This window comes from Sciurus carolinensis, chromosome 16 (assembly GCF_902686445.1).
Source record: "Sciurus carolinensis chromosome 16, mSciCar1.2, whole genome shotgun sequence".
Taxonomy (NCBI): Eukaryota; Metazoa; Chordata; class Mammalia; order Rodentia; family Sciuridae; genus Sciurus; species Sciurus carolinensis.
Genome location: NC_062228.1, coordinates 43,264,434 through 43,277,027, shown reverse-complemented (window position 1 = coordinate 43,277,027; position 12,594 = coordinate 43,264,434). Strand labels below are relative to the sequence as shown.

At 50.4% G+C, this 12,594-nt stretch overlaps 1 protein-coding gene across 6 annotated transcripts; it reads right to left on the bottom strand.

Annotated features, from left to right (window-relative positions):
- Window positions 1-843: 843 nt before the first annotated feature.
- Haus5 (HAUS augmin like complex subunit 5) lies at window positions 844-11,914 on the bottom strand. 6 transcript variants are annotated; one of them, XM_047527477.1, is made up of 20 exons: window positions 11,799-11,914; window positions 11,381-11,696; window positions 10,818-10,880; window positions 10,703-10,735; window positions 10,543-10,567; window positions 9,840-9,945; window positions 9,606-9,765; window positions 8,516-8,585; window positions 8,347-8,429; window positions 7,802-7,862; window positions 7,522-7,646; window positions 7,272-7,335; window positions 7,058-7,188; window positions 6,684-6,846; window positions 6,443-6,523; window positions 6,197-6,342; window positions 5,743-5,854; window positions 5,532-5,664; window positions 2,987-3,119; window positions 844-2,857 (listed from the first exon to the last, which is right to left on the bottom strand). In XM_047527477.1, the coding sequence occupies exons 2-20, from the start codon at window positions 11,476-11,478 to the stop codon at window positions 2,740-2,742; spliced, it is 1,905 nt and encodes a 634-aa protein (XP_047383433.1). In that variant the 5' UTR covers window positions 11,479-11,696; window positions 11,799-11,914; the 3' UTR covers window positions 844-2,739. The 6 variants fall into 6 exon arrangements, with proteins under 6 accessions (XP_047383433.1, XP_047383434.1, XP_047383439.1 ...); XM_047527478.1 differs by having other exon boundaries at window positions 7,802-7,859; window positions 11,799-11,913; XM_047527483.1 differs by lacking the exon at window positions 11,799-11,914 and adding an exon at window positions 11,134-11,187 and having other exon boundaries at window positions 11,381-11,515.
- Between the last annotated feature and the right edge of the window lie 680 nt (window positions 11,915-12,594).

Here is a 12,594-nt window from a genome sequence, read left to right as displayed (position 1 = left end):
AATAGATGGAACTGGAGACTACCATACTCAGTGAAATAAGCCAATTCCAAAGAAACAAACACTGAATGCTCTCTCTGATATGTGGATGCTACCTCACAGTAAGGGGAGGGGAGAGGGAGGAAAAGAAGTTCATTGGATTAGACAAAGGGGAATGAAGGGGAAGGAGCAGGGATGGGAATAGGAAAACAGACAATCGGACATAACTTTCCTATGTTCATATATGAATATACAACCAGTGTAACTCCACATCATGTACAAGAATGGGAAGGGGCTGGAGATATAGCTCAGTTGGTAGAGTGCTTGCCTTGCAAACACAAGGCCTTGGGTTCAATCCCCAGCACCGCAAAAAAAAAAAAAAAAAAAAAAAAAAAAAAGGAAGTTATACTCCATGTTATGTACAGTATGTCAAAATACATTTTACTCTCATGTATAACTAAAAAGAATAAATAACAAATTTTTAAAAATTGGGGTTGTCTTTTTGCTAGCTTGGTTTCAATTTGCTTTTCCCTTATTACAAATGACTTTGGGTCTCTTCTGAGAAATATTCATTCATATATTTTGCCCATTTTTCTATGGACTTGGAATTTTCCTTCCTAGTCTGATACCACACACACACATTTATGGTGTAAGTCGCAAATATTTTTGTCCAAATTGCCTTTTCTTTATTTTGCTCATTTTTTTTTTGCCATGGAAAAGTTTATTATTTATTTATTTTTTTTGGGGGGGGGGGTACAGGAAATTGAACCCGGGGCACTCTATCCCTGAACTACATCCCCAGTCCTTTTTATTTTTGAGACAGGGGCTAGCCAAGTTGCCCAGGCTAGCCTTGAACTTGAAATCCTCCTGTCTCAGCTTCCCAAGTCTCTGGGACTATAGGTGTGCACCACTGTACTAGTGCAAGTTTATTTTTATGCAATCAATTTTGTTGATATTTTCCTTGATTGTGTATGGGTTTTTAAGTCATATTTAGGAAAGTTTGATCAACTTCTAGTTTATACCTTCATGAAGCTCACATTTCTATCTGAGGGAAAAAATTACATCGTATATTAGAAGATGTACTATGGAAAAAAATTAAGTAGGTTGAGTGAATAGAGACGCTAGTGTTTAGAGTTCATTAGGGAGGTGGGGGTTGGGAACTGTGATTAGGAAGGTGTGGGCCAAGACCCAGTAGTGGAAGGGATATATTAAGGATTGTGCTTAGGAAAGCAAATGTGCAATGACCAGGAAACAGCTATTAAAAGGAGGAAAGTTGGGAGAGGGGGCTCTGGAGAGAATTTGTGAGGAAGAAAGTGAGTAGCAAGGTTCAAGATCATAAAGATGTCAAATCTCCCTAATTTGTAAAATTGGTGCACCATCAATGAAATTACCATTTGTATTTGTTTCCCTTCTGGAACCAGGCATGTTAAGTATAAAGCTTGTTTTATTTGGAAGAAAAAATTAGCAAGAAGAGACAGGGAAACCTTGAAAAATAAAAGCCCAAAAGGACAACTTCTTGTTTCAGAGGCTAAAATGTATTACAAAGCCTTCATAATGAAAACCCTGTGGCAGTGGCACAAGAGGGGTTAGATCACAATAGGTCTGGAAAGGACCCAGAAACAATTTGAAGTATGGAAGTTTAGGGTATGGAAAGGTTTCAGACCAGTGGCAAGAGTTTTACTTTATAAATGGAAGAATAATTCAGACAGTGAAATGCACAGGCTTTAAGAGTACAGATGACAGATCTCCACCTGTGTGGCTCACACTGCTCTTGATATATGAGAGCACTCATCCTGTTACCCTGGGAAATTTCCTCATCTCCTCATTTGATCCCTGCCATCCATCCCTTCTTCAGAGGCACCTACTGCTCTGACTGGGAATTTTTATTAAGTGCTATTGGGATACATGCAAAATAAGACACTATTGAATCTGTTTGCCAGGATAAATTCCAAAAGGCTCAGATTCCAATGTGAAACAAACAAAACCCCAAAAGTATAAACACTTAGAGGGCTGGGGTTGTGGCTCAGTGGCAGAGCACTTGCCTAGCACGTGTAAGGCACTGGGTTCCATCCTCAGCACCACATAAAAATAAAAGTTTTGTAAAAGTATTACAAAAAATTTTAAAAAATTAAAAATAAAAACCTTAGACAATCTTATCTCCTGACCCCACCCCCTACTCCCACTGCACTGGGTTCCTCAGTGGCTTCCACACCAGCACATTCCAGTGCACACTGCAGCCTCCACCTGCGGACCCTTCCTGAGGCCCATGTGACTCTTGCATACTAGTGTAGTTCTCCATTAAAAAAAAAAATCGCACCTCCTAACCACTTTGTTTTTCTCTGTAGTGCTTATCTTCCAACGTATTATGTGTTTTTATTTACTTATCTTGCCGATTGTCTGTCACCCTACCCTAATAAGTCAACTCCTGAAGGCAGGGACTTTGGCCCATTTTATTCATTCTTGTATCCCCAGCACCTAGAGAAGGTGCTCAGTTACATTTGCTGAGGTGAAAGTGGTGGAGGGACTTGAAAGGGTACCTGGAGTGTGCTCCAGAGTATGCGTTTCCCTTAGCTTTGGTGGGATGAAAGGGCAGGGACAAGGGAATTGAGAGGAGCAGCAGAACAGTCTGAGGGGGATGGCAGGCATGGCTAGAGACAGGGGCTACGGGTTTGGGCCATGCTTTCCTTTCAATGTTTTATTGGGGGAGGTGAGTTGTTGGGGTGAACAGATGTGAAATTCTTGATTCTGGTTTGAGGCCCCTCTTCATCTGCACAACTGCTGCAAAGCTCCCTGGGCCTGAACCCAGCGCAGCTGCCACTGGGGCAGGGACAGACCCTGGCAGAGCTCCCCGGAGAGGGTGGCTTGGCCTGGCTGCTCCCACCTGGGAAACAGCATGGTGTCAGGAGGAAGGCTCAGCCTTCAGGACCCACACTGGCCTTCTATCACCATGACCTGAGTCTTCACTTTCCACCCAGCCCGGTTCCCTCCCTCTCCTGTGCCCGCCTCTCACCAGTCTGCCACAACTCTCTGTAGTTCAGGGATTCGTTCCAATGCCTGTTTCAGCAAGTTCTCCAGCCTCTTCAGAGCCTGCCCCAGGTTCTCCTTCTGTTCCTTTTCCTGGGATGCCTGGATCTGCAGCAGCTCTGAAAATTAGAAACCCAGGAGGCAGCTTTGAGGCCTCTGGCTTGCTGAAGCCTTGCAGCCAATTGGTCACCAAGCCTCCAGTCACCTAGTCTTGACTTCAGCATCTCTCCCAAACCCATCCCTCCTCCTGAGTCCTCATGTCAAAGGCAATACCACTTACCTCCACCAGGTCTCATCTTGGATGACTTCTTCCCTAGCTCTGTCAGCTCATGGCCCACCCATTCAGCTTCCAAAGTTAGTTAATGTCTTCTCTCTGTCTAGTTCCTTTCACATTTGTTTTTGCAGTACTGGGGATGGAACCTGGGGCCTTGTGCCTACTAGGCAAGTGCTCTGCCACTGAACTACAACCTCAGTTCCCGTTTCCTGAGTTTCTTTCTCTTTTTTCCCTACTCCCCTCTCAGCCTCCCTCATATTCCAAGTCTGTCTCTTACTCTGGTCATACTTCAGAGCAGTGACCTGGCAACCACTACCTGGCAGTCATAGCGATCTTTCTGAAACCCAAACCTCATCTTCTCCTTGTTTTGCTTAGAACCAAGGTTTCCCCAGTGTGCCACCACCCCAACCCTGCCTCAGCCAAGACAGAGGCCAAGTGTTCAGTCTGGTATTTGAGTCTGTATTATGTGGCTCCTGCTCATTATTACTGGGAAAAAGTCTGACCTAATCCCAGGGCCCATATGAGATACCATTTTTCTTTTAGGAAGCCCTTTCCAGCATCCCTCATTGCAAGGCTTTCTCCCCAGTCTTAACTCTTGTGGTATTTCTTCCTAGGACTGTGACTGGGCCTAGTCCCTCTTCATGTGCCCAGTTGAGAGCAGGTGTATTTAGTAGCATGAGCAGATCCCTGGTGCCTGAATCCTGACTCCATCCCATCTTGCCCTGTGACCTCGATCTTGACCTTTGTCCTTTCTTTAGCTATATCTGTTGGCAAGTGGACTTAACTGAGTGGTAGGATAGTAGGGCAGGGAGCAGACTGAAGAACTCTGGAGATTGGACCCACAGGGTGTGACAGGTGTGAGAGCAGGTTGGGATCTGGGAGGAATTCAGGACAACGGTTGTGTTTCTAGCTGAAGCACCTGAATAAGGAGGCTTGGATAATATACTGAGGGGAGGAAACTGGGAAGAAGACAAACAAACTTGCTCTTTGGAGTAGAGGGAAGTTATAGATCCATTAAAGTTCAAGACGGTTATGCAGCTGGGCATGGTGGCGCATGTCTGCAATCCCAGTGGCTTGGGAAGCTGAGGCAGGAGGATCACAAGTTCAAAGCCAGCCTCAGAAACTTAGCGAGGCCCTAAGCAATTTAATGAGACCGTGTCTCAAAAATAAAAAATAAAAAGGGGTGGTGATGTGGCTCAGTGGTAAAGCATCCTTGGATTAAATCCCTGGTATCAAAAACAAACAAACAAATAAACCCCCCAAAAAACAAAACAAAACAAAAAAACCCCCAAAACTAAAACAACAACAAAAATGATGCTCATGAAGTAGGGGCATACTGTGATGTCTTGGACTGTTCTTAATTTTCCTACACATTATTCCTTTTCCTTGGGGTGAGATGGAAGGCAGGGAGCCCCAAACTCAAAGGTCTGAAAATGGTGTCTTCCTACCTGCCTGATGGTGTCCCCAATTCATCTCTCATCAATTTACCTCTTCCATTTATTCATCTTTTGATTCCTTGCTCTGTGCTTCTACCATGGGTTCCTTGGGGCTGGACAGCTGTCTCCTCACTCCTTATCAAACTATTTGGGCTGGCATCTTGGACATTTATGAGTTTCTGTTTCCTTATCTGCAAACTGAGGTTCTAAATAATCCCATCCCTCACAGTGAGGAGTCAAAGAGACCATGTGAATGCAGAGACAGTTACAATCACACTAGAGACACAAAGTGCTTACTGCCTGCCAAGTGTTCAATGTCCTATTTGGGTCAGCTGACTGAGTCTTCCCAGCAACTCTGTATGATACTGTTACTTTGCTTACCCCACTGAGGAGGAAACTGAGGCATGGGGAGATCACATGGCAAGGAAGGGAAATGGTTGAGAAGAAAATCCAGGTAGTTTAACTCCACAGCTTAGCTTTTAACCACTCAAGCACACTATTTGGGGGTCATGAGTGAGTACTTAGCAAGCGGATGGCAGTGTGGTCTAGTGGTTAGGAGTTCATGTCAGACTACCTAGGTTCAATCCCTACTCTACCATGTGGGCAAACTACTAAGCCCTCTGTACCTCAGTTTCCTTCTGTAAAATGGGGAGAATGGTAGCACTTACTACATGGGCTTACCATGCAGATCAAACAACTGGATATGTTTTGAGCACGCAGGAAGCACTGAGTGAGCAGTGGGTCTTGTTTGTCATTATTAAGGAGGCCGACAGTGCTGAGAATGCACAGGGATGCTGGATGTGGGAAGCAGCGCAGCCTACCCTGGGTGGATGGTCCCAGTGGCAGACTGGTCTTCATGTGCAGTAGATCCCCACAACGGAGACTCTGCTGGTCCTGGAAGAACAGAAGGTCCTGGCGAAGAGAGGCAGCCTTTGGGAGAAGCAGCTCTGGTGCCTGGAGAGAGGGGGAAGAACAGTCACCTTAGGGTAAAGATGGAGGAGGGCAGACAAGTCATAGAGGACAGGCACTTACCTTCCCTGTGGGCAGCCCCAGTATGTGGCTCAGAGCTATGAGGCTGGAGCCCCTTGGGGACGCGGGGTGCAGCTGGTGGATGGATGGTAGGATCGTGGGCAGGGGCTTCAACCTGGGGTGGGGGAAAGTTCAGATTGGATAGAACACTGAGAGGAGGGTTTGAGTTCTAGAAGCTCTGGTGGACCAGACTGGCGCTGGTGACCTGAGGGTGAGGTCTGGCAGCCTGGAAACATTGCAGCTACATTTTTTTAAAAAATAATTTTTAGTTGTCAATGGACCTTTACTTAATTTATTTATATACAGTGCTGAGAATCGAACCCAGTGCCTCACACATGCTAGGTAAGCACTCTGCCACTGAGCTATAACCCCAGCCCCTGGAGCTACAGTTTTTGAGGAGGTGAAGGGAGTGACAGTCACCCATGGCAGGGGAGATGGGGTCTGGCCCCAGTCTTACTCTTCAGGGCTATGCCGCAGCAGGGTGCCTAGCAGAATGTGGGGCAGGTGCCGGGCTTCCTCCTCCAGACAGCGAAGCAGCTCCTGGCTCTGAGGTGCCACTGCCTCAGAGGTGGGGACTATCTTTCGCTGAACCAGAGCCAGTACCTGTTGGGAGGGAGAAAGTGGGTGGCAGCCTGCCTCCACCCAGCTCATCCCTAGCAGATTTAGTCCCCTGTTCCACACCTTACCCCAACACCCATCTCACCTCTCCAGGACTCCGGCACAGGCGTGTCTTGCTGGCTGAGTTTCCCTTGATGAGCAGGCGGATCTGTTCCTGGGTTTCCTCCTGGGGAACCAAGAAGCCACTGAGACTAGCTGCATGTCCTTTCCCTCCTCGTACCCTGTGCAAAGTGTCCTGCTTCCTCCCCACTGGAGGCCCAGTTCCTGGTCACAAGGCTCTAATCCTCCACTCTGGTCCTCTGCCAGCCTGAGGCCCTGCCTCTCACCACCAGCTGGCGCCAGTGCAGGATCCGCTGCTGCTTGGTCTGCAGCTCCCTTAGCAGAAGCTGCCTTTGCCCAGCTGCATCTTCCAGTTCCTGAATTTGGGCTCGCAGAGCCTTGAGCTCTGCCCACAGTCCACAGCATCGAAGTCCCAGCATTAGTGCTTTCCTGGGGGGCAAGCAGAGACAGCAAAGGAGAGAAAGGGAAGTGAGACCTACACTGGGGAGGAAGAGATCTGCACAAGGAACCACAAACACTGGGAGACAAAGTGTGAGGAAAGGGAGGCAGAGAGGCAACCACAGAGGCAGGAAATATCCCAGGACTGGAGATGCCTGGGACAGAGATGGTCTAGAGGCCTCTGCTGAGGGAGCCCCCTTACCTCTCACTGGATCCCAGGGTACGTCTCTGTACTTCCTCCACCAGACGCTGGAGATGGCCAGTCAGTTTTTGACGCTCCTTCAGGAGAGCACCCCGCTGGGTGACTAGTGCACCTACAGCCTGCCAGCCCTCCTGGGGTGGGTACAAAGTTTCTGTAGGCATGACCCATGAGGATGAGGGGATTGAGTAGGTCTTGGGAAGGTGCCTGTGGTTACCTGGATGAGATGCCCCATGGATGGCAAGGCCTGGCTGGAATCTGACTGGTCCGGTGCCTGGGGGCTGGGGTAGGGGCAAAGCTACTGAGAGAATAGCTATATCCTTGCCTTGGTACTTGGAGGTAGCCAGTTATCACCCACCTGCCACAATGGCACTGGGATGCAATTCTACCCCATGCCTGTTCCTAACCCCGTCCCAACTCACCCACCCACCTGCCTGCCCTGAATGCAGGAACATTCCACTCCATACCTGGACAGCTCCGTATCTCTAAGCCCATCTCCGCTGCACAAGGATCGAATCTCTGCTTCCCGCTCTGCAGCCAGGTACTCCAAGGCAGCCAGGATGTGGCCTGGAGGGTGGGTTGTCAGCAGTGTCTGGTGGGACATAAGGGTGAAATCAGGGCCAGGTGGGGGCAGGGTTGCAGGATAGGACCCCGAGGGAATGAGGAAGGGATGAAGTCTATGAGCAGTCACTACAGTTTTCATGGGGCTGGAAGGTGTGGCCTTTCCTGACAGCCCTGCCTTCTCACCTCCACTGAGCCAAGCCACTGTTGGTATGAAGTTCCAAAGTGGTCATCAGAAGGGCTTCTATTGGGGTGGGTAAGGGGATAAAGAATGTTATAAGACAAATCAAATATCCCTGTAATTATAACCACTCCACACTAATGTGGGGATTGTCATTGTCCCCATTTTACACATGTGGAAACTGAGCCCATCTAGGCATGCTAGACTGGAGATCCTTACTCACACAGTTTACGAGGCTTAGGACCTTTACATGCACACTATACCTGGGATGCCCTCTTGACTCTAGCTAAGCCAGAAAATACCTCAGCTCCCTGCTTCCTTAGTGGGAAAGGGTCTCTTCTGGTTGGACTGAGCCTCCCAGACTTCCCCAAGCCCAACAGATGTGAATATCACTTTCTATAATGGGTCACTGCTTGGGAACTGTGTCAGGGCAGGTCTGGCAGGACCTGATACAGCTCATTCTCAGCAACCAAAGAATTAATACACAAGTGACTTTCTGGCCTCAAAGTAAAAGTTCTCTGTAGAGTTCCTGGGTCTTGGGAACACTTACAGGATGCTACCACCTCTGGCTTGGAGAATCAGGAGGTTCTGCAGGAACTGGGCCCGGAGGGTACAGGCTTTTCGGACATCACGCTTGGGAAAGAACAGGACATAATTGGGATCCAGATGTCAGACTGAACCCAGTCTCCTTACCCCTTCCTCCATGGTCCAAGACTCACCAAGACCACAGGCTCCAGGGCCATAGCTGCTGATGTCAGGGGTCCAAAGGTCACATCCACTTTGGCCTTCCTGGAGGAAGACTGCATTGGGGCAGGTTGTACCTGGGAGGACAGATGTTTGGGCCCCATCCCCTCCCACTGCCAGACTGCCTAGTCACAGGTTTTGCTGAGCCTGGGTCTTAGGGCCACCTCCAAGATTAGGCCACTATTATCCTAATAGTGTTGCATTAGCTCCCTTCACTGGTCTCTCTGCTCTTCACCCCTGTAGTCTGTTCTGCACCCATTGGTCAGAAATCAGGTTTCGTACAACCTGGGAAGATCAAGTCACTGCTCAAAACCCTCCACAACAATGGGACATCTCCCTGACATGCTCAAAATAAAAACAGTGGATAACAGGCAGTCCTGATCACATATAACTATCATATCTAGCATAAGAAGGGTAATATGAATATTACCCATTTCACAGATCTTAGAAATTGAAGTACAAAGAAGTTAAGGACCTTGCTCAAGCACAAATAGTTATAAATGGCCAAGGCAGGTCATGAACTCCATCTACTAATAAAATCCCAATGCCTCTGGGGCCCTGGGTTCACTTCTTCAACCTTACCTCTTCACCTTGTCCCTCTTCCTTTCGAATGTTGAGCTGTACTGCCTCTTGGCTGTTCTTCTGGAAAATGAACTCTGGTGCTCTGGCTATTCCCCTCCACATGAATATTCGTGCCCAAACCCAAGTTACCTCCTCAGAGAGGTCTGTCCTGAGCACCCTAGCTAAGGTATCAAACACCTCTCCCTCTGTCTCACAGCTTCTTCTTCATTGAACTTATTTCTGCCCAAAAGGACAGGGTCTGTTTCCTAGTTTGCAGTCTGCCTTCTCTGTATCACAGCATAAGCTCCAGGAGGCCAGGGGCTTGTCCTGTGTCTACTATTGTTACCTAAGAGATGGTGACAAAACTCACTGGCCAAATGGACTTTAAATCCTAAGAGTGGGAGAATTCTGGAATCCAGGAGGGATCAGGGAAAATACTGGCTCTCTAAGGCGAATGAATAGCCACCATGGTGAGGGGTGGTATCTTGGGAGGATGAGGCCCACCTCTCTGTGTCCTGTAGGTGCCTGACTTGATTCTGCAGCTGCTGTACTGGGACTCGAAGTCCATGCTGCTGTCTTCGCAGGGCTCCAGTTTGGGCCCGGAGGAGGAGAGCTCGACATTGGGTGTCCCATGTGCTCTGCAGCATCTGCTCCACAGCCATGTCTGTGGAAGAAACAGGGTTCAGTACTTTCCCCACCCAGCATTACAGTGCCCATCTTCCTGGCCCCATGGGTCACCCTGAGCCTCAGTCTCTTGCTCCATCAGCTCCAGGCTCTGGTCTAACTCTTGGATCTCTGTCCGCAGGCGAGCTGCAGTTGCTTCCAGCTCCAACTTCCGACGGACCTGGCGGGATCAGTATAGGGTCAGATGCTTGCTCTGACTGTGGCTTAGCCTGGCCTGACTAACTTTGGGGAGGCAACAGGCCCCTCAACTGCCAGGGAGTGATCAAGGAGTTTTCCTGTGCAATTTCCGTGTCTGACACAGAAGCAATGGAACACTCTCTGCCTCCCTCTTTTTTCCTAGGATTGTTTCACTCATTCTCCCAGCAGGTATTTTTGTCCAGGCTAGTGACACATTTCTGTCTCAGTGCTAATCTCGTCCCTGAGCCCCACATGGAGGAGTACTGAGGCCTCCTGGAAGCCTCCCCCTGGATGTCATCTGTGCTCCTTATACAAATGGATCCCACACTGGCCTCTGCATCTCTCCCAAACCTGTCCCATCCTCTTTTCCCCTCACCAGGTTTGATGGGGCATACCCCCAACTGTGCCATTGCACCAGTTGCGTTCTGGCTCCCCCTGGACTGTAAGCCTAGGAATGCAGGCATCAGGGTTTTTTGTGACCCCATGACCCCAGCATATCCAGCACCCAGCAGGGCCTAGAGCAGAAGATGTATGAGTTCTTTCCTGGGTGAAAGGGAATCTTACAGCATAGGCCTCTCACCTCTGGACTGTCCTGGTGGCCATACCTGAAGAAACCATGCCAGAGTTAGGATACATATGAGGTTTGCAAGGGGAAGGGCAGAAAGTGTGAGGCTGTGGGTGGGGACAAGACCAGGTAGGACTGGAGAAGATAGGATGGCATGGCAATGAGAAGCACTTACCACAGCAAGTTTCCCCGGATTTTCTTGACATTACTATAGTGGAGAGGTAGAAGAAAGTTACTGTGAGCCTTGCCTGTGTCCTTCCCGCACCCTCCCCTGATCCCACTTGGCTCACCTCTGACTATGCACATGCTGCAAGATGTAGGCCCAGATGTCAGCCCCCTGTCCTAGACACAGCCTGTGGGGACAGTGTGTAAGGTTATGTCTGGGGCGTCACACAGGTGAAGGATGCTCATTCCTAGGTGATGGTGGTGGGGAAAGTCTTTGCTAAGGAGTTCTCACTTTTTGGCAGAAGGAAGGCCCTTCTCAGTCACAAGAGGATGAGTTTCTCACTAAGTACAGGGGCATCCTCCTTCCATGTGGGGTGCTCCTTTCTCCAGTTACTTCCAGAGGTGGGGTGAGAGGTGGTCTGCCCGGAAGTGCTCTCTTACCAGCAGACAGGGTCATCACTCCTACAGGTTCAGTCTCCACGGTGGTGGTTATTGCTAAGGGAGGGGGGTGGGAGTGTGGGGGTCACTATCAGGGCTTGTCCCTCAAATCCAGGATGGTCTTCTTGAGGTTAATCGCGCCAAGGTGCGGAGGCGTCCGTAATGCGGGAGCGGCGGCCTCAGCGCGCGGTGGGGTGCTCTGTCGCTACTCTCTACAGAACGGGGGGACCCTGCTGCCCGCCCGGCTCACCTGCGCAGCGTGGCCTCCGGGGCCCGGGACCCCGCGGGCACCCGCATCTCTTCGGCCGCCCAGCAACCCAGTTCCCGCGCTTCCCGCCCTAGCTCCATGACCGCGGCCCGCCGCGGCCGCGCCTCCCGCACCCTCTTTCAAGTGTGGCGCCCGCCTCTGACGTCACGAGCGCGCCAGCGGCGAGGCGACCGGTCCCCGGGCGAACTGCCAGCGCCCAGCCGCTGGTCCGGGGCGATCCTGCTGGGTCCTGCAGGGTCCTGCGGCGCTCACTGCTCCCGCGTGGGTCGCCTTCCGAGGTCCTCCCGCCCACCAACAGCTGTGCGTGAAGAGGCAAAGCGTCCTTAATGCCTCTTTATATTCTGGAGAATGGGGCGGAATCCTCAGAGGACCAGAACCCAGCGAGGAGACGCGCACTCACTGCTCGTAGGTTTCAGACACACGGTGTCCCCTGTCTGAGCGGAGCTGGTGAGCAGAGAGCGTGACCCGAACATCTCCCTGCTACGCAGCCTCCCAGGTCTTCACTCTTGCTCCTCGTGTCATTAGAGTTCATGGAACAGCCTGTGCTCCGAGGTGTCCAAGGCTGCCCGGGTCCCCAGCATCGGGAGGTCTCAGTTCCCTGGGGAGGTGGACGCTTCACTAGGTCGGGATGGTAGAAACTAAGCAGCAGGGGTGGGTCATTTGGGGAGGGACAGAGCTCTGAGCGTTCTGGAGAGCTGAGAGACTGGAGTAGAGGAGGAAGTACTGTGGGAGTGGGCTGAGACCCGGAGCGGAGCGCAGCACAGCCTCAAACAGGATTCTGGGAAGTGGTAACATGTTAGGTGCCTCACGTCCAGTTTGCTTACCTAGGTCACCACCCTGTCCTCTCTAGGTGTTGACTAAAGAAATCCCGGGAAGGTGGTGGCTTCAGACTAGAGCTGGGTACCCAGGTGGGAGGTTAAGGTAGGATGAGAAGTGTTGGCGAGGGCAGGGCTGGAACAGAGTGGCACTGAGAGGCAGGGCAGAGGACACTGCTTGGATGGGTCATGAGGTTGCCCTGTGGTTGTGGGGCCATCAGGGAGAGGTTCAGAGGTTCAGGGCTCTTGGAGGGTGTGGACCTTGAAGTGGAGACCTGAGAGCAAGAGCAGCTTTGGGTGAAGCAGGGATCAATGTGGAACCCTGTTGGTTTTAGGAATCACAGAGACATCCAAGGGGAGGCTTGGGCCTCTTGCACCCAA

Bases quoted from the DNA above. Each gene is read 5' to 3' on its own strand.
- Haus5 (XM_047527477.1), bottom strand. From the start codon at position 11,478: ATGGAGCTAGGGCGGGAAGCGCGGGAACTGGGTTGCTGGGCGGCCGAA. The intron at 7,647-7,801 runs GTGAGAAGGCAG...ATGTCCCACCAG, and splicing joins AGTGGCTTGGCTCAGTGGAG to ACACTGCTGACAACCCACCC. The intron at 7,189-7,271 runs GTAACCACAGGC...TACCCACCCCAG, and splicing joins CCATGGGGCATCTCATCCAG to GAGGGCTGGCAGGCTGTAGG.